The following is a 27,981-nucleotide window of genomic DNA, read 5'->3' as shown; positions in this document are numbered from 1 at the left end:
ACGACGGAGTTGAGATAAATTGAGGGGTGCAAAGATTAATGTGAAAAAAGAGGAAAAGCAGAGCAATGAAAGAAAAGAAAATGCAAACAAGACGGATGTGAGGGATAGACGTGGTGGGGAAAGATGGATGGGTGTTTCTAAAGTCTCACCTCAGAGAATAATTACACGACAGACTGTTAATGTGAAGGAGGCGTGTTTTGAATCACTCCTCAGTGACCACTGACTGTCAGCATTACACATTTCTCACTACAGTTTGAGTATTTATGTCCCTTACATCAGTGAGCAAACCAATTCCATTTTATTTGTGGAAGCTGTGCATTTTGTAATGCATTTTCCTTTAAACCTCCAATTTAAACTGCTGCTGTCTCCATTAAAAAAACAAAAAAAATAATAAGTAACATGTAAGTTTTCCATGTCAACTCTTCATATACTTGTACTCACTGACCCTTTGACCTATTTAATATACAAATTAGGTTACTGTTGCTATGATGAAATAAAATATAAAACAAGAGGGTTCACTGTCCCTCACCTGTAGGTATAAGAAATCAAAATTGTGCTTCCACTGTTCTAAATGTAAAGTTGCTCCTTTTGGCCACATGGACGTGTCACAGAGCACAGACTGGCTCACTGGGTATGTCTTTTGGAATGAGCAGAATCCAGTTGTGGATTTCTGTTACATATGTCATAGATGTCTAAAATGTAGCATTTCAGGCCTAAATTTTGCTTATATCAGGAGAATTCCTATTGCCCAACTCATAAAATTGTGGGATTTGGTGGCTATTTAACGTGAAATTCCAATCATTTTTAAGAGTAAAAGAGATATAATAAATGATTTGGCATATTATAACCCTTTTAAAATCAATCTGGTACTTGCACCAGCACATGCTCCCAGACTTCACCTCCCTTGAAATTCAAACTGAAGGGACAATATGTGTTTTATTTATATAAAATAACATTGTCATTATCACTGTAAATTTATCGTGGAGGATGAAGCACATTTAAACTCTTCTTACTGGCTTTGTTCCATTTGTCAGTTCCAATGTGGGGACATTATTTCAGTCTATATGCCCACAAATCTGCTCTCTCCACTGGGACCATTTACCACCCAGCGCTGGTCTGGCTGTTACTCTGCTTTTCCTCTCAGCTGACAAGGGGTGGCAGCTCCTGTCTCACCCAATTACACCTGATGGGGTCAGACCTACACAGCCGAACTGACTGCTTGAACATTCTTTCACCTCTGTCAGCACATATGGAACGAGTCTGTGCGGTGGCACACATCAAACGTGCATCTGTTTTCATATTTTTCTTGACTGTTGATATTATAATAATGTTATTTTTGCATTAAAGCTACAGTGTGTAGGATTTACAGGCATTTATTTGCAGAAATTGAATATAGCATTCATAACCATTTTTTTTATTTGTACATAATTACCTGCAATGATGAATCAACATGATTTCATAAGCTTAGAATCAGGCCTTCATATGTACATGGGAGCGGGCTGCCATGTTGCACTGCTATGATGATACAGTAGTAGTAGAATTCTGTATTTTGCAGGGTGGTCAGAAGCCTGAAGAAGATTTTTTTTTTAATTTAACCTTAATTTAACCAGGTTAGTCCCATTGAGATCGAGATCTCTTATGTAAGGGAGACCTGCGCAATTATAAAGTTTCCAATTCACCGAACCTGCATGTCTTTAAATGTGTGTGGATCAACATTATTTTTGTGAATGCACATCATTTATACAAGTGTCCTCTAGTGTGTAGAGGCATCATGAATTTTTGTTGGATTTCGGCATTTTCCAAGCAGAAACCTTCCACGAGAGTCAATATTCAGGAATTACATTCACCCATGTTTTGTAGAATTTCTCTTCTGCTTCATCTCGCAATGGGAGAACAACACCAGTTTTCTCCTGCAACGCACTGAACCATAGCATTGGTACACAGTTCAGGGTCAAAGGCTCCCCTAAAGGAGAGGAGAGATTTTCATTTTCCTCAGCTGGAATTTGAACTTGAGCCGTTGCTTGCTGCAGACCTCCAACCCGCTCGCACATCCAGAATCCTGTCAGTCTCTCTGTTGAGCTTTAGAGCCATTTAAAGGAAATCAAAGCTCCATTTACAGCTGACAACATAACAGAACCCATAATCCTTTAGCAAACTCTGACCCTTTCTGTTTGGCCCCTCACAGTCATTGCTCACAGTCAGAGATCAATACCGCCAGAGTGATGATCTCCTTCTGGATAGAGTGGGGGAAGCCTGAGCTTCAGATATGGAAAGGAATGACAGAGGAGAAAGAAAGAGCAATAGTCACATCGTAGAATGGAAAGATGGGAAAACGAATGGAACACACACACACACACACACACACACACACACACACACACACACACACACACACACACACACACACACACACACACACACACACACACACACACACACACACACACACACACACACACACACACACACACAATAAGACAAGTGTCTCCTCTCAGCTGGAGTGACGTCTATATCCTCTTCTTTATCGACAAGTGCCTTAACTAAGAGCTTTGCTGGCAGGGAGGAGGGTGACTGATAGTCAATCCACAGAGAGCGAGAGAGAGAGAGAGAGAGAGAGAGAGAGAGAGAGAGAGAGCAGGAAGAGAAGGCAGACTTGACCTCAACAACGTGTGGGAGAAGAGCAGCTGTAACACATCTAAAGGTCACTGTTTGTTCCAAATCCAACATGTGAAAATTACATGCGACAACCTTCAGTGCTGAAAAATTAAAGCCAACAGGGACGTGCCAAAACCTGCAGTTCCGTGAATGGTCGCTTGAGGCTGGCTGCAAAAGCAAGTCCCCGTAGACACCCATGTTAAACTCTCCAACTTTACAGCCTGGTACAAAAACAAAACAAAATAACCCTCTATAAATGGCTGCCATTATGTAGACTGGTTGAATTCTTCTTATGCTGCTTGTATGTGTCCTCAGACAAAACACAATCTGTATTGTTCCAGTACACACAGCAGTGAGTGGATACCAGCTTTGACTACAGAATCTGGGGATAAGCACCAGTGTGCATAGGGGCCTATATAGGACTTCATCAGTTTCATGATCACCTATTTTCATAATTGTCATCTATTTTCATCATCATCATCTATTACTTCATCTTCTATTTTAAGTCAAGTTTTGAATAGTTAGCGACATGGTTGCTTTGAGTGACAGTTAGGGAACTGGCGGGTCTTAAGCCCCACTAGCAGTTGCTGTTAGCTGTTGTAGACTTGACTATATTTGTCCTTTCTGAGTACTTTATTACAAATATTTGAGATAATATGGCTTGCTGTCTGATTAATAACACTAGGTCATCTAAGACGATGAGTAGAAGAAGTAAGTAAGAATACCAATTAAGTGAGCAGTATCAGCTTTAACATTTTGGCCATTTGGTGTATTTCTCTATGCCCAGTCCAGCACATAGGTGCCTGAGTGTTGAGGACCCCAGGTTGGAGAGACCAAGAGGACGTCTATGCTTCACCTGGTAGATAGATGGTTTTTTTTCTTTTTTTTTTCCCAAGATCTGGGGATATCCTGGTTGTCAGCCTGGGTGGTTCTTTTCCAGGTCCCAAGGCAGTTCCGTGGTGTTGTGGATGAAAAATTGTGTGACTCCAGTGCATGCTTCCAGACTTCACTTGACCACTTGACCAATGCCTTCAGTATTTCTGTTGAGTGAAACTTTAGTTTTTTGTTTTGTTTTTTGTTTTTTTTTTGGGTGGTAGCACTGTTGTGTAGAGCTGGTAGGTAAGTGGTTAAGGTGCTGGCCTGCCAATATGTAGACCTAGGTTTGAAGCTTGTCCTTGGACAAGACACTTAGGCTGAGTCTCAGTTCTACCCCTTGGTCCTTCCCCTTCCCTCTTCCCCTCCGTTTTGCGCGGGCACGAGAGACAGAGGGGTATCTCAATTCTCTTTTAGTAGTGAGGCGGAGGGGTAGGCGGAGGGCTACAAACCCCTCCGTTTGGAGTGAATCTGGATGCACACTCCGTTTGGAGGTGTAGGAGGAGCTTACTGCTCTCTCTGAAAAAACAAACATGGGGCCGAAAGAGCCGCATAAATGAAGCGGCTTTCATTACAAATTACACTGTTTAGAAAGTTAAAACTTGCCAAAAAACTTTACAGACAGTTGTCTATGACAGCAACATGTATGCTGCTGGATGCATGTTGCATATATTGACATTCTGAAGAATATCGTAACGTCGTTCGTGCGCTGACGCGTTATAATGCACATAAACACGAATGCTATGATAAGACACTTTTATATCTCACAACGGAGAAAATCATGATAAAGGATAAGCACGTTAATGTGTTCATATGTTCATAAATCTTTGCATAATATCAACCCTTGCTGTTGGATTTCAAGGTCTGTAACGTGTGTGTATTTAGTAAACAAACAGGAGCCCTGAACACACTCGGCTCCTAATAAGCTTTGAGGCAGAAAATGAGGAGAAGTTTCATCAATGGAAATAAGTTGGAAAATATATACAGACGCACATGTATATGTGTAACACATAACCTGACGTCCTAATAGACTGCTATTATTTGTCAAGGAAATTTCTAAAGGAAATAGGGCTGGATGCAAAAACTGGGAGAATTTGAAAAAGAAATATAAGGTTAACAGAACTAGATGCAGCCCATAACATACATACAGGCGCTGGTCATATAATTAGAATATCATGAAAAAGTTGATTTATTTCAGTAATTCCATTCAAAAAGTGAAACTTGTATAATGTATACATTCATTGCACACAGACTGATATATTTCGTGTTTATTTATTTTAAATAAATAAACAGTTCCTGTTTTATCATTAGTATTTTCTAATTTTTTATTTTTATTATTTTACTTCTTTTACTTATTTATGTTTTAAAATTTTTTATTGTGTTTTAATGTTATTTCATTTTATTCTGCTTTTAAATGATGTTTGTGAAGCGCCTTGAGGCGATTAGTCATGATTTGGCGCTATATAAATTAATAAATTATTATCATAAATTATTTGAATTACTAATTCATTAATTACTAATCAATCAATTAATGATTAATCAAAGAATATTAATTATTATTATTGATTAATTACTAGTATCATTAACATTAATAAATTACTAATCAGTTAATTATTAATATATTAATTAATTATTATTATTATTATAAATTACAAATTAATTAAATTAATTAACATGACAGGATTGCAATGCGTCAAAGAAATCTGCGACTTCTATTTCTTTGCATTTACGCAGAAAGGCGAGAAAATAAAAAGAGCAAACAGGCTACTGCAACAAGTTGCATTTCGGTTGCCATGTTAACAAAAAGTGAAGACGGTAGTTTGACACCGGCAGTTTTTTTTTTTTTTCTCCTAAGGTGGAGGGGTGTCTCAATTCATAGGGCTAGAGGCATACCCCTTCACCTTACCCCTTGTTTTAAAGGGGTAGGCGTAGGGGTAGGGGTAGGGCCAAGGGGAAGGGGTACAAAATAGAATTGAGATTGGGGGTTAATCTGCATTGTCTCTTTCCTGTGTCACACTGGCGGAGGAGTTGTAGGCTCTCATTCGCTTCCTACTATGGATTCCAGAGATAAGCACGGCCTATATTGGACTTACTTCTCCTACGTCTTAGCGCTAGTTAGCAGGCATTGATAGCTTGGTAAAGTCAGACTCAGATGCCTCGTTTCTCTAAATTCCTTAATTGGATATGTGACACGTTAAAACACATGAACAGCTTTGGCTTCATTTCCACTTTCATGCAAATAAGTTGAGGTTAGTGAGCGTACATACATGGGCCGACTCTGAGGTGGCGATTCTAAGTCTGATCGCTTTAGACCCACACCCTGCCCTCTCCATTTTGCCACTTTGTACACCACACACACACACACACACACACACACACACACACACACACACACACACACACACACACACACACACACACACACACACACACACACACACACACACAGATCCCCCGAGCTAGTTCTACGGCGTCTGTGTCAGGCTTCTTTTACGGCAGGCCCAGGCCACGCTGGAGAACAGGCAGTGCCGGGGGCGATATACATCCCTCAGGTGAGCCTTTCATTATGAATGATGCTTCTGCCAAATAATTTAGACCCTAAACCCCAGCAACCCTGCTCCACACCTCCATCCAAAAAAGAAACAAATGCAGAAATGGTCGGAAATCCCATGCGATCCACCACTCCTACTCCCCGTCATCAACCCCCCTCAGGCGAGACAGAGCAATTTTGTCAGTTTGTCATGAAAAAAGGCATAGATGGAAAAAAAAAACAATAATAGTAAAAGTACATTTGGTGAGCGTTGACACATGGACACTGCCTCATGGACTTATTTTCACATAGCCATCTCATACCAACTGGTGGGCACAGCTAAACAAAAAGGTAGCTTCAATAACTGCTAATCAGCTAACTGAAAAGTTAAATTTTATAATGCTAAACTGCTAAACAACACACACACAAAAAATTTAGCAGAAGCTACAGCTAACCAATAACTTCCAGTATTGTCTCCGGTACACTCAGCTACTGTCAGGCCGGTTTTAAGTTTAAACACCGCCAATGTTTCTGATTACAATCAAAAACGATCACAAACCCAACACAACTAACAAGCCAGCACTTCTGTCCTTGTGCGCCCTCCCCACTGATGTAAGGAAGCATAATTTGCATTCACAGGATACAGCAGTCTAGCCGTGAGGCCGAAGTCCTCAAAAGGAAAGCAGGTTTGACTTATGGTTTTGATGTATAAACCAAATTAATCTGGATAGTTTAACTGCATTAATGCAGTTACAGCTGTCATTTTACACAGTGAAAATATAACACATATCTTTTAATTTAAAAATAATGCACTGATTCTGAGGTTTTGAACATTAACACACACACAGATGCCAAACTGCATTTTGGGTAAACTGAGCCTCAATTTCAATTCATTTTAGTCACTTTATTTAGTGCCAAATCACAACAGTGTCGCCTCAAGACGCTTCACCCAAAACAATTCAGAAAACAAAATAAAATGAATTAAAAGATTAAAAAGCATAGTTAAAGAGTAAAAAAGTAAAAAGCATAGTAACATAATATGCCAGTATCAATCAATCAATCAATTTTTTTATATAGCGCCAAATCACAACAAACAGTTGCCCCAAGGCGCTTTATATTGTAAGGCAAGGCCATACAATAATTATGTAAAACCCCAACGGTCAAAACGACCCCCTGTGAGCAAGCACTTGGCTACAGTGGGAAGGAAAAACTCCCTTTTAACAGGAAGAAACCTCCAGCAGAACCAGGCTCAGGGAGGGGCAGTCTTCTGCTGGGACTGGTTGGGGCTGAGGGAGAGAACCAGGAAAAAGACATGCTGTGGAGGGGAGCAGAGATCGATCACTAATGATTAAATGCAGAGTGGTGCATACAGAGCAAAAAGAGAAAGAAACAGTGCATCATGGGAACCCCCAGGCAGTCTACATCTATAGCAGCATAACTAAGGGATGGTTCAGGGTCACCTGATCCAGCCCTAACTATAAGCATTTAGCAAAAAGGAAAGTTTTAAGCCTAATCTTAAAAGTAGAGAGGGTGTCTGTCTCCCTGATCTGAATTGGGAGCTGGTTCCACAGGAGAGGAGCCTGAAAGCTGAAGGCTCTGCCTCCCATTCTACTCTTACAAACCCTAGGAACTACAAGTAAGCCTGCAGTCTGAGAGCGAAGCGTTCTATTGGGGTGATATGGTACTACGAGGTCCCTAAGATAAGATGGGACCTGATTATTCAAAACCTTATAAGTAAGAAGAAGAATTTTAAATTCTATTCTAGAATTAACAGGAAGCCAATGAAGAGAGGCCAATATGGGTGAGATATGCTCTCTCCTTCTAGTCCCCGTCAGTACTCTAGCTGCAGCATTTTGAATTAACTGAAGGCTTTTTAGGGAACTTTTAGGACAACCTGATAATAATGAATTACAATAGTCCAGCCTAGAGGAAATAAATGCATGAATTAGTTTTTCAGCATCACTCTGAGACAAGACCTTTCTGATTTTAGAGATATTGCGTAAATGCAAAAAAGCAGTCCTACATATTTGTTTAATATGCGCATTGAATGAGATATCCTGATCAAAAATGACTCCAAGATTTCTCACAGTATTACTAGAGGTCAGGGTAATGCCATCCAGAGTAAGGATCTGGTTAGACACCATGTTTCTAAGATTTGTGGGGCCAAGTACAATAACTTCAGCTTTATCTGAGTTTAAAAGCAGGAAATTAGAGGTCAAATGACATATGACATATGACAAAAAATGACATATTTTACAAATACAGATTTATTTAAAAAATCCAACACACATGTTAAGTTGTGTGTTTGTTTTTACCTATAATATCAATCAATCAGTGATCGCAGGCTCAGTTTACCCATACTGCAGTTTGGCATCTGTGTGTGCTAATGTTTAAAACTTCAGAATTTGTGCATTATTTTCAAATTAAAAGACATGTGTTATATTTTCACTTTGTACAAATGACAGACTTGACTTTAATGTAGTTAAACTATCCAGATTGATTTGGTTTATAAATCAAAACTATAAGTCAAACCTGCTTTCCTTTTGAGGACTTTGGCCTCACGGCTGGACTGCTGTATGTTATAAAGGGAAATGACTTTTCTTTTCTTTTTTTCTTTTTTTTTTTTTTTGCAGCAGCAGCAGCATAGCAGCCAGGCTCCTTCTGCTGGGGTATAGTTGAACTCAGCTCTTCTCAGCTCCCTCACTGCTGCAAAATACATAGCAGATAGAAGCCAACAGGGTTTCTAAATGTTTTTCACTGTTACTAACTATGTAACAAAACATCAGTGGTCTAAAAGTTATTGGAACTAAATTTATTGGAAGCTAATTGGTCCGCTGATGGTTTTTGAAGTCAGCTGAAAAGCGAATCCACTAACAAAAAAGTTAGCTTTGATAATTAGCAGTTAGCAGTGTTGCCACAGTTACTTTGAAAAAGTAATCCAATTACTGATTACTGATTACTCCTTGAAAAAGTAACTTAGTTACTTTACTGATTACTCAGTTGGAAAAATAACTAAGTTAGATTACTAGTTACTTTTTAGTTACTTTCCCCAGCTGCCAACAACAACCCTCTGCCACCTCAACATGACAATGATACCTGTTTTGCCAAAACTCACTTTATAGTCACCCTTTCTTGACTTCAATGAAAATAAATACTTGTTTTATAAAAAGTAAAATAAAGACCTCTTTCTTGACCTCATATTTAACTGTTGACAGCACTGTAACAGTAAAACTTGCAATTACTAACCTACATTGTTTATAAATGTAACAATTAAATTCATTCTAACATTTAAATTCTCTCTAAACATTTTACTTGTCGAAATTATTATTATTTTAAGTAGTATTAGTAGTTGTAGTAAAAAAACGACTTCAAAACTGGACCTTTAGTCTAGGGGTGTTGTGGGGGGGCACATCCCTGCCCCACGCCCCCATTCTATCTGGATTCACCCCTGCTTTGGCGTTTGAGCACAAAGAATGGATAACATTTATTTATGCAGAAAACATGACCAGATTTACAGGTAAGAAAGTTTTATTGTGTTTTCACATCATGTGGTCCTCAGAAAGAGAGTTTAGGTGCATTTGAGTGGAAAATAGTGTTAGTTGTTGACGCTGTTTTTAGCAGCAGATACGGAGCAGCTGAGCTCAGAATTCTAAATAAAGGAGAAAAAAAAGCATAAAAATGTCTTTGTAAAGCTCAGTGCAGGTGTGCTGTTGTCACCGCGCTTTAAGAGGTGAGGACAAGTCGTAGCTGCTGCAAAAAACCACGGTTGAAAAGCTCACAGCTCGCTTAAAGTGGGCAGTTCAGTTGAACTCCAACCTCCTGCCCACGGACCAAGTTTAATGCTGCTATGACCCACAATGTAAAAATAATAGTAACGCACAGTGACTTGGAGAAATAACTTTAATCTGATTACTGATTTGGAAAGATTAACGCGTTAGATTACTCGTTACTAAAAAAAGTGGTTAGATTAGAGTAACGCGTTACCGGCATCACTGGCAGTTAGCAGATTAGTGGAACTGTGCCCACCACTGCTCATACCATTGACTCTTACTGCTTTTATTCCCTTCAATGTCTCCAACACATTCTCATTCTGATCTGTCAAATTACTGAACTGACACATTGCAAGAACTCTTGCATCAGTAGACCGGTCCTTTCCCCTGGATCAGGGGAGGGTATGGAGGGCCAAGAAGACACTGAAGGTTTTTGTGGCTACCAGTCACCTCAGCATATGATCTCATAGATGGTCAGGACTTTAAGTTGAGGTGAGATGTTCAGCAGTAAGACCACCTGCTGAGCAACTGGTTATAAGGAAAACCTGCAGTGTCTTTGTCCTTGATGGCCCTGGATTGCCCTAGATGCTCTGATAAAGGCATGGCAATAAATGTGGACTGTATTTTTATTGTGTTTTGCTATTCCTCAGATGCACACACAGTGCCCACTCACCCAGACTGAAAAGAACCAGGAACTTGAGGCAGACAAACTCCCGTTGGTCCAGCTGCAGGGAGCGAAGTTTGGCAACTAGCTCCTGGGCATGGCTCAACAGGTTGTTGAGGGTGGCTCCCGCCTGCGAAGCGATCACTGCATAGTCCACCTGGAATACAGAGGAAGCAAGGGATGAAAGGAAGCAACAAAATGCTTTTATAAAGCGAGGCTAATGGGAGTGCTTGCTGTACGACGTCATCTTGGCAGCCCATCTGAGACTGAGCTGAAGCAGCAGGTGAACCAGCAGGTGGAGCAGTGGTCTACAGCTGGTCAGAATGTATGTTAACTTGGTAAGAGAAGCAAACTCTGAAATTCTGAGTGTGCCTGTGTGTGTTGGTGGTGGTGGTGGGGGGTAATGATACACTTAACTCATGATTCAATATAATTCTGTGTTCACAATTCAATTTTCTCCCATTTTTTAAAAATCAGAATGAGCTGCAGACAAATTATAACTGAAAAAACATTATTTTATTTCAGTAAATGACAAATTATATTGAAATTATATTTTATCTTGAATAGCAAAAATAAACATTGGATTTTTCAAAATAAATCCCTTATGTAAATTATTCAATACAAATATGCTGTCATCATTGAGTGCCACTTCTGAATGCCAGCTTTGCTGGTAGCTGAGTGGCAAAGGCACCCCAAGGTGCAGTCCACAATATTCTTAGATTTCAGTTTTTGTCTGAGCAGCTTTTATTTGGTGTGTGCCTCTGCTATTTCCTTTCATACTTCATAATAACTGTGAAAACGCCTGAGAAAGAAAGGGCCTCAAACCCATGCCATTGTTTTTCCCTAAAAAGTAAGGGCCCTGTGTTAACCCCAAAACATTAATCAGCTGCAACTCGTAAATTATCCGCAAACTGTTAATTGCAAAATGTGAATACTTAAGTATTTGAACACCCTGCGGTTTTGCAAGTTCTCCCACTTAGATATCATGGAGGGGTCTGAAGTTTTCATCTTAGGTGCATGTCCACTGTGAGAGACATAATCTAAAAAAAACCCAAAAATCCAGAAATCACAATGTATGATTTTTTAATAACTTATTTGTATGTTACTGCTGCAAAGAAGTATTTGAACACCTACCAACCAGCAAGAATTCTGGCTCACACAGACCTGTTAATTTTTCTTTAAGAAGCCCTCTGATTCTGCACTTTTTATCTGTATTAATTGCACCTGTTTGAACTTGTTACCTGTATAAAAGACACCTGTTCACACACTCAATCAATCGCACTCCAACCTGTCCACCATAGCCAAGACCAAAGAGCTGTCTAAGGACACCAGGGACAAAACTGTAGACCTGCACAAGGCTGGGATGGACTACAGGACAACAGGCAAACAGCTTGGTAGAAGACAACAACTGTTATGATTATTTATTAGAAAGTGGAAGAAACACAAGATGACTGTCCGTCTCCCTCGGTCTGGGATTCCATGCAAGATCTCACTTTGTGGGGTAAGGATGATTCTGTGAAAGCTCAGAACTACACAGGAGGACCTGGTCAATGACCTGAAGAGAGCTGGGACCACAGTCACAAAGATTACATTAGTAACACATGATGCTGTCATGGTTTAAAATCCTGCAGGGCAGCAAGGTCCCCCTGCTCAAGCCAGCACATGTCCAGGCCCGTTTGAAGTTCACCAGTGACCATCTGAGTGATCCAGAGGAGGCATGGGAGAAGGTCATGTGGTCAGATGAGACCAGAATAGCTTTTTGGAATCAACTCCACTTACCATGTTTAGAGGATGAGAACAACCTCAAGAAAACCATCCCAACCATGAAGCATAGGGGTGGAAACATCATACTCTGGGGGTGCTCTTCTGCAAAGGGGACAGGACGACTGCACCGTATTGAAGGGAGGATGGATGGGGTCATGTATTGCGAGATTTTGGCAAACAACCTCCTTCCCTCAGTAAGAGCATTGAAGATGGGTCAGGTAGTTAGCCCCCTGACGGCCCTAACCTCCACTAAAGTCCCCTTCACTTGGTCGGATCGGTGCGAAGCCGCGTTTAGGGAGTTGAAACGCCGGTTCTCGACTGCACTGGTTCTGGTGCAGCCCGATCCCAATCGCCAGTTTATAGTTGAAGTGGATGCCTCTGACTCAGGGATAGAAGCCGTGCTGTCCCAGAGCAGGGAGTCCGATAAGGTCCTCCACCCTTGTGCCTATTTTTCCCGCAGGTTGACCCCGGCAGAACGGAACTATGACATCAGCAATCGGGAACTCCTAGCGGTGAAGGAGGCTCTTGAGGAGTGGAGACACCTGTTGGAGGGAGCTGCGGTGCCTTTCACGGTTTTCACGGACCATCAGAACCTGGACTACATCCGGACCGCTAAGCGTCTGAACCCCAGGCAAGCCCGTTGGTCACTGTTCGTCGGTCGGTTTGACTTCCAGATTACGTATCACCCCGGGACCAAGAACCAACTGTCCGATGCACTGTCCCAGGTGCATGAAGAGGAGGTCAAGCCAGAGCTGTCGGATCCACTGGACACCATCATCCCCGAGTCCACTGTCGTCGCAACCTTCACCTGGGACATGGCGAAGACCATCTGGGAGGCCCTGGACCAAAGAACAGACTATACGTCCCACCAGAAGCTAGAGCTGCGGTCTTGGACTTCTGTCACGGTTCCAAGCTCTCCTGTCACCCAGGGGTGCGAAGAACCATGGCAGTGGTCCGGCAGCGCTTCTGGTGGGCATCAATGGAAGCCGACGTCCGGGAGTACGTCCAGGCCTGCACCACCTGTGCCAGGGGCAAGGCAGATCATAAGAAGGAACAGGGACTCCTCCAGCCGCTGCCCGTGCCACGTCGCCCCTGGTCCCACATAGGCCTGGACTTTGTCACGGGTCTCCCTGCGTCCCAGGGTATGACCGTCATCCTGACGATAGTAGACCGGTTCTCCAAGGCAGCCCACTTCGTAGTCCTCCCGAAGCTCCCGACTGCCCAGGAGACTGCAGACCTCCTGGTCCACCACGTCGTGCGTCTGCATGGTATCCCCATGAAAATTGTCTCGGATCGTGGTCCCCAGTTCTCCTCGCAAGTCTGGAGGAGTTTCTGTAGGGAACTGGGGGCCACTGTGAGTCTCTCGTCCGGGTACCACCCCCAGACAAATGGACAGGCAGAGCGGGCGAATCAAGATCTGGAACAGGCCCTGCGGTGTGTGATGTTCGTGCACCCGACGGCCTGGAGTCAACATCTGGCCTGGATCAAGTACGCCCACAATAGCCAAATCTCCTCCGCGACCGGCCTCTCCCCTTCGAGGCGTGTTTGGGGTACCAGCCCCCATTGTTCCCAGCCATAGAGGGAGAGGTCGAGGTCCCCTTGGTCCAGGCCCACCTCAGGAGGTGCCGTCGGGTGTGACACACAGCCCGCTCTGCCTTTCTGAAAGCCCGGACGAGGGCTAAGGACCATGCAGACCACCGGCGTACCCCGGCTCCTGCATACCAGCCTGGGCAGGAGGTATGGCTTTCTACCAATGACATTCCTCTGCACACTGAATCCCAGAAATTGAAAGACAAATTCATCGGACCATTTCCCATCATCAAAGTCCTCAGCCCAGCCGCAGTGAAGCTGAGGTTACCAGCTTCACTGCGGATACATCCAGTTTTTCATGTTTCTAGGATCAAGCCATGTCACACCTTGTACCTCTGCACCCCCGGACCAGCGCTGCCTCCTGCCCGCATCATTGACGGTGAGCCTGCATGGACGGTTTGCAGGCTCCTGGATGTTCATCGGAGGGTCCGGGGATTCCAATATCTGGTGGACTGGGAGGGTTATGGACCTGAAGAACGCTCCTGGGTGAAAAGGAGCTTCATCCTGGACCCGGCCCTCCTGGCCGACTTCTACCAGCAGCATCCCGATAAGCCTGGTCGGGCGCCAGCAGGCACCCGTTGGGGGGGGGGGGGGGGGGTCCTGTTGTCTGGGCCGCCAGAAGAGGAGGTACTGCTGGCCCACCACCAGAGGGTGCCCTGCCTGAAGGCGGGCTTCAGGCACCAGAGGGCGCAGCCGCCGCAGGGGAGCCCCAGGAGCCCGGAACTGACAGCTGTCACCATTCACCTTAATCAGCATTACCATAAAAGCCTGGAGGAGACACCACATCTCTGCCGAGAAATCTGCTTACCCTACAGGTAACCTTCTCAGCCTTTGTCTGTGCCATACGCACATATTGAATGCTAACCTGTTTGCAGTCGTAACCTACCGTACCTAACAGCTTGGAGCTGGTGTGTTGGAAATTTGGAGGAGTCGGCGATTCCGCTCCTAAATTTCTTCATGTTCAGTAGGCACTGCACGAACTGGTGTTCATGCTACCTGAGAGTGAATGACTTGTCACTCCAGAAAGAACTGTGAGTTGCTGACTGTTGCTGGGTGTTTCACACACCCACGTAATCTGTTTGTGCTTCCTGCCAGCAGTACCCGATCCGACAACTGGAGGCGGTGGCCACCTGGGGACTCAGGACTTGGCGGCTCCAGTGTGTTGCAGGTCTCCACTGGCAGTGGAAATCGTGTGGGGGCCGACTCTTCTCTGGACAGGCGTCTCCTATCCTCGAGCCTGCCCACACGTCACCTATTGTTTAATTGACTGTTTCCTAAAAGTGGTATCTGTATTTCGTTGTGCACGTTTCACAACATTAAATTATCTTTTGGCATTTTCATTGTCCGTTCATTTATGCCCCCTATTGTGGGTCCGTGTCACTACACCTTCCCAACAGAAACATCAGCTGTGCTTAGGTGTTGTGCTTCTCTTGGCATGATCCAACGTGTAGGTGCCTCAGTGTTGAGGCCCCTAGCAACTGAAAAACTCCAATGAGCTGCCCACAAATTGACTTGCTACAGCAGATAGAAGTGGAGATGAACCAGGTGTTTGCCAGGATGATTGCCACGCAATCATCAAATGCAGTGACGCGCATCACCCACGTATGCTGCCTGACCTGACTTGACCTGTATCTGTGCTGTCATGGTATTGTATCATCATGTGCCTGCAGCAGGGTGATGTTGTCAGTAAAGGCAGCTGGTGCTGTTACCTTACTTAAAAAACTTTGGCCTGCTTACTGGCCCTTCAAACTAGCATCACTACAATGCTTTTACCCCCGTACCTGCTGCCCTATGCCCTTAACGTGCAGCAAAAAGCTTTCATCTGTGTGCTGGAGCATGCTTTTCCAGACACACACTGGCAGATATGTAAAAACAGTCGCTGCAGGCAGTAGGTTTCTGCATTTTAACAGTTTTTTTTTACGACAGCATGTTGTGGGCGTCAAAAGATGCTCTGAGACTTCACCTCTGACTGACTGGAACTGGCACATCTGACTTCTTTGTTCATACACAGCAGACATGTTGAGCACTCAGTAAATTTTCAGTCATACCACTGATGCATATACATGTAGTCCAAAAAGCACATCGGCAGGCATTCCTTTTCTCACTGTTCACTTCTGTTTCGTCCTCCTTTCAGTGCACACACTCCTTTTTGCTCTTCATATTTGCAGCCACAGCAGATTTGTCTAGGAGGCAAGTCCTTAGCTGCCACTCATGGTAAGCAGGACCATATTAAATTTTTATATTTATTGACAATTCATTACCATAATTGACTGCGCTAGGGTTTCCAGGGGAAGGGAGTTGTTGGCATGCGCAGTTCCTAAAGCTCAGGGAGGAAGAAGGTCCCTTTGAGCTTCCATTTGCAATTAAAAACAGACGAAGACATGGAATTTATTTATTGTGTAAATGGGGTGATTGAAGCCTGTTTCTCTTTGGACAGCCTGAAAGCAAACTGTCAACAATATTTTTCTGTCATCTTCGCTGCCCTTTCCTTTTTTACCCCTCCGTCTCCAACTCTATCCTTCATCACCACCTTCGAGACATTCAGAGTTATGACTCCGTGCAAAGCAGACAATGCCCCCTTCCAAGGTGTCAATCAATTTACATAAAATCAACTGTGCATGAAATAACTTCATTGAAGGATTGGACTGTTGATAGTGATGCCTTGGGTTATTGCCTCCTTGCCTTAAGTAAAAAGAGAGAGGGGGTAAAAAAACCCACTATAATGTCACGATAGCAGACTTAGCACTAAACCTGGTGACCTGAGTGTCAATCAATCAATCAATACTTCTTTATTATCTCTCCTGAAGAGATATAGATAGTAAATATGCGAATAAACCTTCACATCTTCAACATCATGAATACAATGAATGAGCTGAGCTGAATATTAAAGCTGACGGCGGACAGTGACATCAGTTTGATTCATGGGAGGCTTTGATGTTTGCAGAATATATACGCTGGAAAATCCACCTTGTTAAGAAGTGCAGAAATATGTGACCGGCTAAATGTCTGTTTTTGTCATTCTGTGCAATTTGAATTTCATGCACACCATGAAAGTCACACTGTGAAATTTTTCATGCACCCCCCCCCCAACTCACTTTAATGATTCACCACTTCAGCTTGAGCTTTGCCATTTTATGCTTTGACGTGTTGCATTTTTGTGTTTGATCCTTTGAGAGAAGAAAGAACATGCCCCCTTTCTTTGACACGAAAGTGCAAACACTCATGGCCATCTGACATTAGACAGACGCAAAGGCAGAAAGGCCCAAATTAGCAAGCAAGGACAAGTGAACAACCAAGACAGACGAGAAATGACAGCTTTTAAATTCAGCGTTTCACTGCTGTGTGACAGCAAACCTGTTCATAGCACAAATTTCTTTCACAACTCAGCAAGACTGAAATGGATTATTGGTGTTATCCACACTCACAGGAAGGAAAAATATCTGCCAGTGTGTTCGCACAGCAGCTCTCAGTGCAAATGTCTTGTTACATTATCACATTAGATTGTCTTTCCAGCAAATGAAACTGCGTTAGAAGACGGTGAGATCACGGAACCCCATTCTCACAGAACCATTGGAAGTTTGAGAACTCAACGTGGGGTGAATTTACCATATTTTCCAGATTATAAGGCCACATTAAAAAAACAAACAAGCAAACATTAGTTTGTCATCTCTGCTCATATGCCGAAATTGGTCCGCATCATTTTTTTTTGGCTAATTTCATTGACGCCGCTGCAGCTGGTGCAAGAACTGGCACGTCCACTAGGTGGCGAGGATGCTTTGGACAAAGACTGTTATTGACAACCACACAGTCAGTTGCTCGTGTCACTCACACACAGTATGATGTTTGTTTATCACGCTACTGTTGTGCAGTACACTGACTGTATTCAACACGGAAACAAGTTTTATTTACAAAAATTATATTTTCAGTTCCTCGCTTGGTATGCAGGTGCTGTATGTGTCTTTTTTTCAGATTTTAAATGACATTGTATGTACCTGTTTCTGAGAAAAAAAAAAAGTGGCCACTCTCACCACTTTTTTCTGATGTCACGGATGATAAACTAATGATTTTTTTTTTTTAAATGGAGCCTAAGTAGTGGGTTATTTTATTTTTTTTACTAATGTGGAAGGTCCTGCAACTTATACTCTGGTGCAACTGAAATAAATAATAACTGAAAAATCACAAGTTTGTTATTAATAATAAACATATATATAAAGCACTTTATGTGTGTGGTTCTCTGACTCTGTGTGTGTGCCGGAAGCCGTGACCTCACTCGACAAAAAACAACAACAAAAAAAAAAAAACTGCAGCACACGCTTCTTAGACAAGATCCGTTACACCAAATAACAGCATAACAAAGCATATTATTACAGATATGTGTCATAGAATGCTTACACGGGAGACGTTTGTTCACGCTAACATTAGCCGTTAGCATCTCACTATGGGTTGCCGCGGAGACACGTCACTTCTGGCAAAGTGCCGAATCCGAAGGCGAGAATTCGTACTTCCACGACTGGCTGCCCAATGAAAACAAGCTCGGGCTGCATTGATTGTCTTTTGAAATCAGATGGTTTTTCTTTGTCTCTAACGGTGAGATTTACACACCAAGCTAAGCTGAAATGAACCATTGTACACTAAATTGGCTTTATTGATGAGTCTTGAAAACTGACCAAATTACATGTATTTGTATTGTGGTCGGCGATGTTTTCATTCACCAAAAACGGCCACCAGAGGGCGCTTGGGTAAATTCCACGGCAACCCATGTAGAAGATGACATTTTGAATACACATGAACACTTAAAAGCACCATAAATCACTGCTTTTATGTGCTCACCTTGTTGCTTTCAACAGCCACAGCCTGACAATATACTTAATGCTTATAAATTAAGCACCCCCCCCCCCAAAAAAAAAATTCTTCTTTGTGTTCATCGTCAAATCAAAAACCAGTTTGAGGGTACATACTGCCACCAACTGTGTTGGAGTGTGTGGAATCAAAGCATTAATTTTTCTAAGTCAATACAATACAGACAGTGAAACAATAACATAAAATAAATCTAAAATATCAACACTATTAGGTAATAGCACCGAATTGATAATTTTGGCACAATTATACAGTAGTTTTAAAAGAGTGAAAGAGTGCTGTAGTTTATGTATTTCTAGCCTAAAATCGGCATCTTGATGTGCTGATTCCAATGTTGTGCCTATTATTTTTTAACAACAAATGCTTTCAACTTGGTAACTACTCTTTACTCATACGAAGACAGATACCACTGCTAGTAATTAAAATAACTGTTTACATAGAGCTTTCCCAGGAATCAAAGCACTAAACAAGATAAACTCCTAGAATAAAATAATGAAATTCCAATACAAAAGTATACTACAACACTGCATGAAAAAAAAATCACAATTTAAAGAGGTAATAATACAGTAAAAAGGTGTGACTTATACTTCAGAAAATACATATTAATGAGATACTTGATGGATTCAAATCTGAATCAGCTTAGCATCCACACTACAGAAATGCCTTGGATCCTAGCAACCACCTAAGTAGACAGTCCATTACCACCTCTTAAAAGGAACCATCTATCATGATACGACAGATCAGCATTTTAACAAGCTAAATGGCAGGCAAATCCTACAAATTCCAGTGAAGTAATCACCTTCATTAAAAATATGTGACTGGTTGATGCACCGTACTTTATGTTGCTCCAACACTCAAACCTTGCTTTTGTGTTCTAAATATCCCATGTGTCATTGCTGTGTTGTCACACTGGCCAGGCAGAGAATAATGGGAGATAATGAATTGTTTCGTTACCATCTGTTCATTAACCACAAAATGCAAACTGAATTACCATCCTGCACCTCCCCAGACTATCAGCCTCTCCTCCTCCTCCTTGTTTTCCTGTGATTTTCTTCCTCCACTTTTTTCGACTCACTTCTTGCTTCATCACTTCACTGGTTTGCTGCCATCTCTATCACTTCTCCTCCCCATCCCTATCTGATTTTTCCAATCATCTCCAAGAAACACATTTTCCAGTATATCTCTGTAACCAATAGGGCGTGAGAGATGATGTAAAGCTTATATCAATCAATAAAGCAAGTAAGGGTATAATGATGTCACAAACATATTGTGAAATATGTCAGAAATATCACCCCCCATATATATATATATATATATATATATATATATATATATATATATATATATATATATATATATATATAGCGCAGGTAAATATCAGATCGAGATGTTGACAGTATGGACTGAGTGCAGTGAGGTCCATGCAAAAAACACAGAGGTCTGATATTCCCATACAGACCGAGCAACCAAGGTTAATAATTTGTTTATTATATGGCTATTATATGTATATAATATGTATATGTCGCAGACATGAACGAACATAGCACTTCAGCATTGCACCATGCCATTTAGGTCCTTTAGAATTTTTTTCAGTAAATGCTTCTGGGGAGCATTAGCATGACTAAAAGCCATCACCTTCTGGGGGAGCTTTACCACCCAACCCCCCCCTCCCAACTATGGCCCTCTTAACCCCCGCCATTTTAAGCAACTTTTAAAATTTGCGTCTCACATGGCTGGAAATCCCTCACCATCTCATTTAGGTCCTTCACACTTTATTTTTAGTAAATGCTTCTAGGGGAGCATTAGCATGGCTAAAAACTTCATGCAATTTACACACTCCATAGTCACTGGCTGACCTCATTTCCTGTCAAGGTGCATGCTGCCTCTCACTTTAGCATTCCCAGAATTAATGTTGACTCAACATTTAGCATTTCCTGTTTCAGTCTCAACTGTGCGCTGAATTCCTGCACGATCTTCTCTAGTCATGCGAGATCTCCTCTTTCTCTTTTTAAAAATTTTCTTCTCTTTTTTTTTTTTAAATTGAGATAAACAAAAAGTTACACAAAAACCTTACAGAGGATAAACATACCAGTGCAAAAACAACATAATGAAGAACAGGTTAATATCCTCTGCTGTAGCTCCAGGAAGTGTTCAACATTTGACATTTCTTGTTTCACTGTGGGCTCAAAATCTGGCACTTCCTGTTTCATGAAAATGTTTCATGTCAACTTGCCACTAAATTCCCACAAGATCCCACACAATCTCCTTTGTTGTCAATTCCGGAAGTGTCAATCCAGGAAGTGTTCAACATTTGACATCTCCTGTTTCACTGTGGGATCAAAATTTGGCACTTCCTGTTTCATGTAAACTTGCTAGTGAATTCCTGCGAGATCCCATGAGATCTTCGCTATTGTCCATCCAGAAAGTGTTGATCCAGGAACTGTTCAACATTTGACATTTCCTGTTTCACTGTGGACTAAAAATTTGGCACTTCCTCTTTGGGACTCCCTGTGTCATGAGCAAGCTTGCGCCGCTTGCATGGTGCTTTGCTTGTATAAACATGCAAACTTACGGTATCGCCTGAATATGAAAGCTGCTGACAGTTTGTGGGTCATAGTCAGACCTGTTTGGCTTCTTCACCTCCATGAAGAACTTGCTTACTAGATGGTCCAGTTAGCTGGTAAGCTCTCAATCTGTGCATTTTCTTCCGATGCTGTTAAGATATTTATGGAGTGTGTTCATGACCGACTTCGTTTTTGTAATCGTGTTTTTAGCTTTCTGGTTTGTAATGAAGTTTTCAATCTATTCTTGACTGTTGGGAGCTGTGTTTTCGTCTTGTTCCATTTCATTTTGCACGTCCACTTCAAGCTTGTTTGCTGTTAATTCCTCCATTTTCTTTGTTCACTTTTTGTTTTGTTTTATTTTGTGCTGTGAAAATTTTAAACAAAATCGCAAATCTGATACGTGATCTGGATCGATTGTTATGGTAACAGTCGGATATGGGAAAATATCAGAACGGAAATCATCCAATCAGAGTGCACGTGGCGTCATAGCCATATAGTCACAAAGTGGTCACTCAGTGGTCAATGCTGCTCATTTCCTGCAAGAAGCATGTGACTGTGGTTTTGGAAACAAATTCAAAAGAAACAAATTCACTCTTCAAAAGGCCAAAATAGTCAACTGCTTAAATTTGATCGTGGTAATTAATTTGTAAAACACTTAATTTCATTTTTAATTGTTGTACAGGGGTGTGGACAAGTGGTTAGTCTGCCTGCTTTCATTGTGCCTGGTTCAGTGCTAAAGTTTCTGGCTGACAATCAGAACTTTTGGAAATTGCAGGTTCTAATCCCGTGGGTGGCAAATGTTTTTTATTTTCACAGCAGCTCGCACCGTGTTCCCGTGTGCACGAAACCGTTGCAGCATGTATTTTTTAAAATGTTTTTATTTATTTATTTTCACAGCAGCTGTGTGACGTGGTTACACATCTTGCAGGTGCTCACACTGTGTTCCAGCGTGCACAAAATCGTCACAGCGGCATCGTTCACGCCTGGCCGTCTGCTTGATGTTTTCATGGTTCGCTCATACAAGCTGTTCCGCAGTGATTCGCCCTGAGTTGTACTTATTCATACTAAGTGTGAAGGGACCCTAACTGTTGGGTAGTTGACCCTGAACTATTAGTATATACTGAGTATTCAGAGACAGGGAAGGAGAAATTGGATTGGTGGGGTTGCATGAAGACTGACCTGCTGGCCGGTGACCAATAAGATGGATCCCTCCTTAGCATGCACCACCTGCCGGAAAATGTGGTCAAGAATGAGGAGTTCACTCCAGCAGTTTTGTAGCAGCTTCATCTGATCGTCCACCTGGTTGCAAAGACATAAGAAATACACAAAGTTTAAACAGTTTCCTTCCATGTCAAGTAAAGTTGTAATGACTGCTTTAAGAGATAATGTACAGCTACGTGGTTTCACAGTTTCATCAGTTGTAAGGATTTTGCTGTCTGAGTTTGTTGTGTTTACACTGTGACCACTTCAGGTTGTTATATTGGCTTCATAACAAAATCAACACCACACATCCCTGAGAATTTATTGCACTGCACTGACTGTTATAGTTGTCTGTATCATACAAAGAACTTGGTAAGAAATATACATTCAGATGAAATGCTGACCAGTTTACTGTACAATCTTCTGTTTTCATATTTCACAATGAATGTCTATTAGCAGATAAGTTGATCTTTATTTCATGGAGTCACTGTCTTGAGAATGGAAGCGGTAGGAAGACTCAGAGATCAGTAACATCAGCAAGCTCTGTCAGCTGCTCCTGGTCTTACTCCGGGTCATCATGGCATATCTGGTATGGGTCCACACGTTAATTTGGCAAATGTTTAACGCCAGATGCGCTTCCAAACATTCCCTTTACATGTGTGCAAATGAGCAGCATCTACTATGAGACCTGTAGTCAACATTACCCACTGAGGTAGAATTGGTTTTAAGTCCTGTTCAGACCTGGAGGCCCATCAGTCCAGTATGTAACCATGGATACTGTATCGAGAAGTATAAAAGAGTCTATAACTTCCCTTGGTGGGATGTCAGTCCATCATATTATTGCTATTGTAATTACAACTGGGTGAACTTGAATAATGCAGATGAAAGTTCTTGTCTGTGTCTAAGGACAGCACAGACCTGGAATTAAACCCTGGTCCACACGCTGATAGTCCAACTCCTATTATTTTGCAGAGCAGATAATAAAAAATTATTATAACTATTATTATTCCCTTCATGTTTTCAGTATGATAGAAGCACACAAGATGAAGAGTTTTAAGAAAACATGTCTAAATTATCTGAACAAAACCGTTGAGGGAGGCATGGTGTCAGGCTTACTCACGTGTAACTATCACAAATAGCTGTTTGCGAGGTAAACCTGTTCACAGGTCAACTGCTATTGATCAGCTGCATTCCACTTTTTCAGCTTTACACAAAGCTCTCATGTCCCCTGCACACTGACCAAAGCTTTCTCATGTGAACCTTTCCACACTCCGTTAAGCACTTTGCTACGTGCCCAATTTAACAATGTTGCTGGTTTTATCTGTTTGCCCGTTGCCAGCAGTTTTTGAGTGATTCCGCAGCTGATAATGATTAAGTAGCTGGTTTTACCTCCCGAATGCCAGACGCTGGCTCCCAGGGACCTGCCAGGTGAGCTTGGGAAGCTGACGCATGTCAAATGGTGCGTAGAACAACCCCCTCCATTGTAGCCGCTAGTCTCTTCCCATACGTGACTGTGTTAATCATTACTCCGCATATCCAGACACACACACACACACACAAAAGGCCACATAGAGCCAGAAGGAATGAGGAAAATGTAAGAGATGTTCTTTCTTCTCTTTTTTTCCCACTATTTCTCCAAACAGACTTTGAACTCTTTGTGGTATCACCATGTCTCAGAACACACTGTGAAACTTTGTTGTTATTCAGTCTGTGAGAACTTAAATAAATATAAAAGTTAACAGACGCTTAGGCTGAGGAATGTGGATCAATGTTAAAACTCTGGGGCGCGGGCAGGTGCAGCGTGATTAACATAGGAAGGAATGTCCTTTTACACTTGTGCCATGTGGAAATTGTACAGCAATCAATTTGTTGAAGTCTGCAACAACTTCAGGTGCGAATGACGTCAACAACTCACCAAAGTCTGCCAACAGAAGTCGAACACTTTATTACCTTGACATTTTACTAGCTGCAGCCAAGTCAGCTTATTGTTTGTAGATTAGGGTTGTTATGACTTGTGATTGGTGCCTGGTGTCAAACAGTGTCTGTTTTACTTTTCAGGCAGACATAATATCTGTGCCATAACATTAACGGACCAAAACAAAATCACACGGCCTGCGTGGGGTCATCAACAACCCGCCTACATGCCTTGTGTATTCTGTTGTGCAATTGTAGCGACTGTGGTACTGTGAAGTAATTTTAAAGCAATTTTTAAGAAAGAAATTGTTGTGCAAATGGTGTTATTGAAAAAAATTGCTATCACCCATTTACATGGGCACCCAGAGGAGTACCTGCACAGAAATATTGTAAATTCCAGAGTAAAAGTTTTTTTTGTTTTTTTTTGTTTTTTTACTAGTTTGTCCTGTGATTTATAATCCAGTACAATTTATACACCAAAAAAACAACAACAAAAAACAAAACAACAACAACAACAAAAAACACATTCAGTAGAAAAAAAACTGTTTATATAGAGCCTTCCCAGCAATCAAAGCATCAAACAAAATAAAAAAGAATAAATGGCAATAATAAAAAGTAGACCACAACAAATCACAAATTAAAGAGCTCATAATACATAAAAAAGCTGTGAGTTATACTCCAATGCGACCTATACTCTGGTGTGACTTATATGCTAGAAAATGCAGTACACACCAAAACGCTGATATGAAACGGTGAGAGAAACGCAAATGATCTGAAAAGGTTATTTGATAGTTTTGGTAATTTGTGGGACAGTTTGCCACAAAATGAACACAGTGTATATTTTTTTCTTCTTAAAATAAGCCATCATGGTAGTCAATTATTATTATTAAGTATAACTCATTTCTCCAGTGAGTAATGTTTGGTTTTGTCTTCAAACTTAATTATAAATCTCTATCATTGATTGAATCCAATAATGTTTTAAAAGTAGTTTCTTTTATTGACAAATTTGATTTGTAAATGTTTGGTTGCCCTATATTTTTCTTTTCTTTTATTATTTGTAAATAATATTCAATAAGCCCCTTATGTTCTTGTATTCGTATTTTCGTGTATACAGCTATTTCAGGATTTTGTACAGGACCTGTTTTGTTTGGATTTGATTCATAAATAAACAATTCATGGTTTACATGTGATTTAAGAAGTTTTAATTTGTCATCTGATGGTTAATAATCACAATGCTCCCTTTGATCGGTTTGGGTGTACAGAGTAAGTCTGCAGACGAGTGTCAGGGGGTGATATTTAGGACTTTCTGTCATTTGTTATGAAGTAATGCTGAATTTATGTGGCAATGATTGTTGTACAGAAGGTTCAGAGATCTGTCACTGAGATAGATGATGACTGGAATGACGTTTTAAGCAGAAACGAGGTGATAATCGCTTAACGCCGTTGTCTCCGACTGACTTCCGCATCAGAGGAGGGCTGTCAATCAAACCTCGCTCTCCAGAAATGGCCAATCACAGCAGAGCCAGTGCCAACCTGGTTCCCTCCCCCATAGTGCCATAATCCCGCCCCCATAGTGCCATAAGTCTCAAGCGAGCAAGCAGGAATTCTCTGCGCACGAGCAGAAATAAACTTCGCGCACGCAGAAATGAAGTTCGAGCAGGTGGGGGGAGTGCTGGTCCTCGTGCGCAGCACCTTTGATAATTTGCGCACGCGGAGTGATTATTTGCCTGCGTGCAGTTAATATCTCCGCGCGAACGCCTTTTTTACGCGAGTGGAGTTTTGTCACTGATCTGACGCCATACCAGTCCTCAACACTGAGGCACCTGCATGCTCGATCATGCACAGAGAAATGGCCAACATTACCAAAATGTGATAGCTGATGTTCCCTCATAATGCAAGTGATAAATAAATATAAATAACAATGCAAACAGGATAATTATTGTATTTCTGGCAACACTGGGTGTCAAGTCAGAGTTGAAAAGAAGATCTTATGGCAAAAGGTCAGTGGAGAGAGGAGTCATTGCTGGAAGCCAAAGGTCCAAACACTGAGAATCTTGGTACTTCCTGTCTTATAAGGCTCACAATATGCTAAACCGTTATATTACACCTGAGGTACTTCATGAATGTGTTTATTAAATATGGATTGTTGAATAGAAATGTTTGTTATTGTTAACACTAATGTAACTAATGTATATATAGTATGCATAATTTGAGTGTATTTCATTGCTCATAAAATAAAGAAAAATTGAAAAGAAGTTTGGAAAATCCACTTTTTTTTTTATCATATATTATAACACGATCGGACCTCACTTTTTCAACCAGGTCATATTTTTTTCAAACCAACCTCAAGGCAATTGCATTGTGTGTTAGTCAATAGAAAACCCGTGAAATGAAAAACTAAAAGTAAATAAAAGGCCCTTGAGTCAATTTCAAGTACAAAAAAAATTAAATTAAAAATGACCCTTGCGGATATTACGCCATCTGTCAAAACCAAGTGGGAGATATAGATGGTTAAAAGTCGCATAAACTATAGCTAACATTTACACTTAGATGGGTATTCTACTTTTAAATATGTATTCTCTGATATACATCGTCAATTTGTATAAAATATACGCGTATTATGAAATTATATCAAGTTGAAAACAACCTGAGAATTGTCCATCCAAAATATAAGGTCTGTTAGAAAAGTATCCGACCTTTTTATTTTTTTCAAAAACCATATGGATTTGAATCACGTGTGATTGCATCAGCCAAGCTTGAACCTTCGTGCGCATGCATGAGTTTTTTCACGCCTGTCGGTTGCGTCATTCGCCTGTGAGTAGGCTTTGTGTGAGCACTGGTCCACCCCTTTTGTCGTTTTTTTATTGCGAATAAATGAACGATTTGGAGCTTTGCTGCATCAATTTTTTTCCAGAAACTGTGAGAGACCTCCAGGTGGACACCGTTCGGAAAATTAATATGGCTTTCAGGGACGATTTTGTGGGGATTACACAGATTAAGGAGTGTTACTGGCGCTTTAAGGATGGCCCACAACTGCTGAGAGCGCGCCGCGCTCCCAGCACCGATCGACAGGCTCACACCCCACTGAAACAACCAGACCATTTCCAACATGAAGGCTTTGTTGATCCAGGACGTCGTCTGACTTTCACAAAAAGGCAGAAGGCGTGGACATCAGCACTTTTTCGGCACATTCCACTGTTACAGGAGTTTTTTTCATGGAAAGAAAAGCGGAGGGATGCGCCACGGAGCCATTCATTACGCGGCACAAAACCACCTCCGTGTTGGTCTCACAGGACAGCTTTCAGGTGGAATTCAGACGGCTGTCGGTTGCTTTTCAGTCGTGTGATTATCCGAGAAATTGAGCATGAGCTGGACATGACCCAACATGTCCTGTGAGGCTTCATCATGGCGTTGATTTGCACCATGCGGCTCCACCGCGACGCGCGGAACTCCTCCGCATGTCTGTCTCAATGTGCCAAAAAAGTGCTGATGTCCATGTCTTTTCACAATTCCTGTGCTAGTCAGATGACATACCGGATCAAGACAGCGTCCAGTTTAGAAATTAACGGCACAATACACTGTTACAGGAGGTTTTGTCAT

General features: G+C 41.7%; 1 protein-coding gene across 2 annotated transcripts in view; it reads right to left on the bottom strand.

The window, feature by feature from the left end:
- The window catches only part of nr5a2 (nuclear receptor subfamily 5, group A, member 2), a 176,324-nt gene that overhangs the window by 58,428 nt on the left and 89,915 nt on the right, over window positions 1-27,981 (bottom strand). For both annotated transcript variants that reach the window (XM_034180007.1, XM_034180005.1), the window contains exons 5-6: window positions 22,447-22,566; window positions 10,502-10,649 (exon numbers count right to left, since the gene is read on the bottom strand). In XM_034180007.1, the coding sequence (XP_034035898.1) occupies window positions 10,502-10,649; window positions 22,447-22,566 (268 nt within the window). The remainder of the gene's footprint in view (window positions 1-10,501; window positions 10,650-22,446; window positions 22,567-27,981) is intronic.

Source organism: Thalassophryne amazonica, chromosome 10 (assembly GCF_902500255.1).
Source record: "Thalassophryne amazonica chromosome 10, fThaAma1.1, whole genome shotgun sequence".
Taxonomy (NCBI): domain Eukaryota; kingdom Metazoa; phylum Chordata; class Actinopteri; order Batrachoidiformes; family Batrachoididae; genus Thalassophryne; species Thalassophryne amazonica.
Note: the sequence above shows the minus strand (reverse complement) of the source record. Positions and strands in the feature narration are given on the sequence as shown.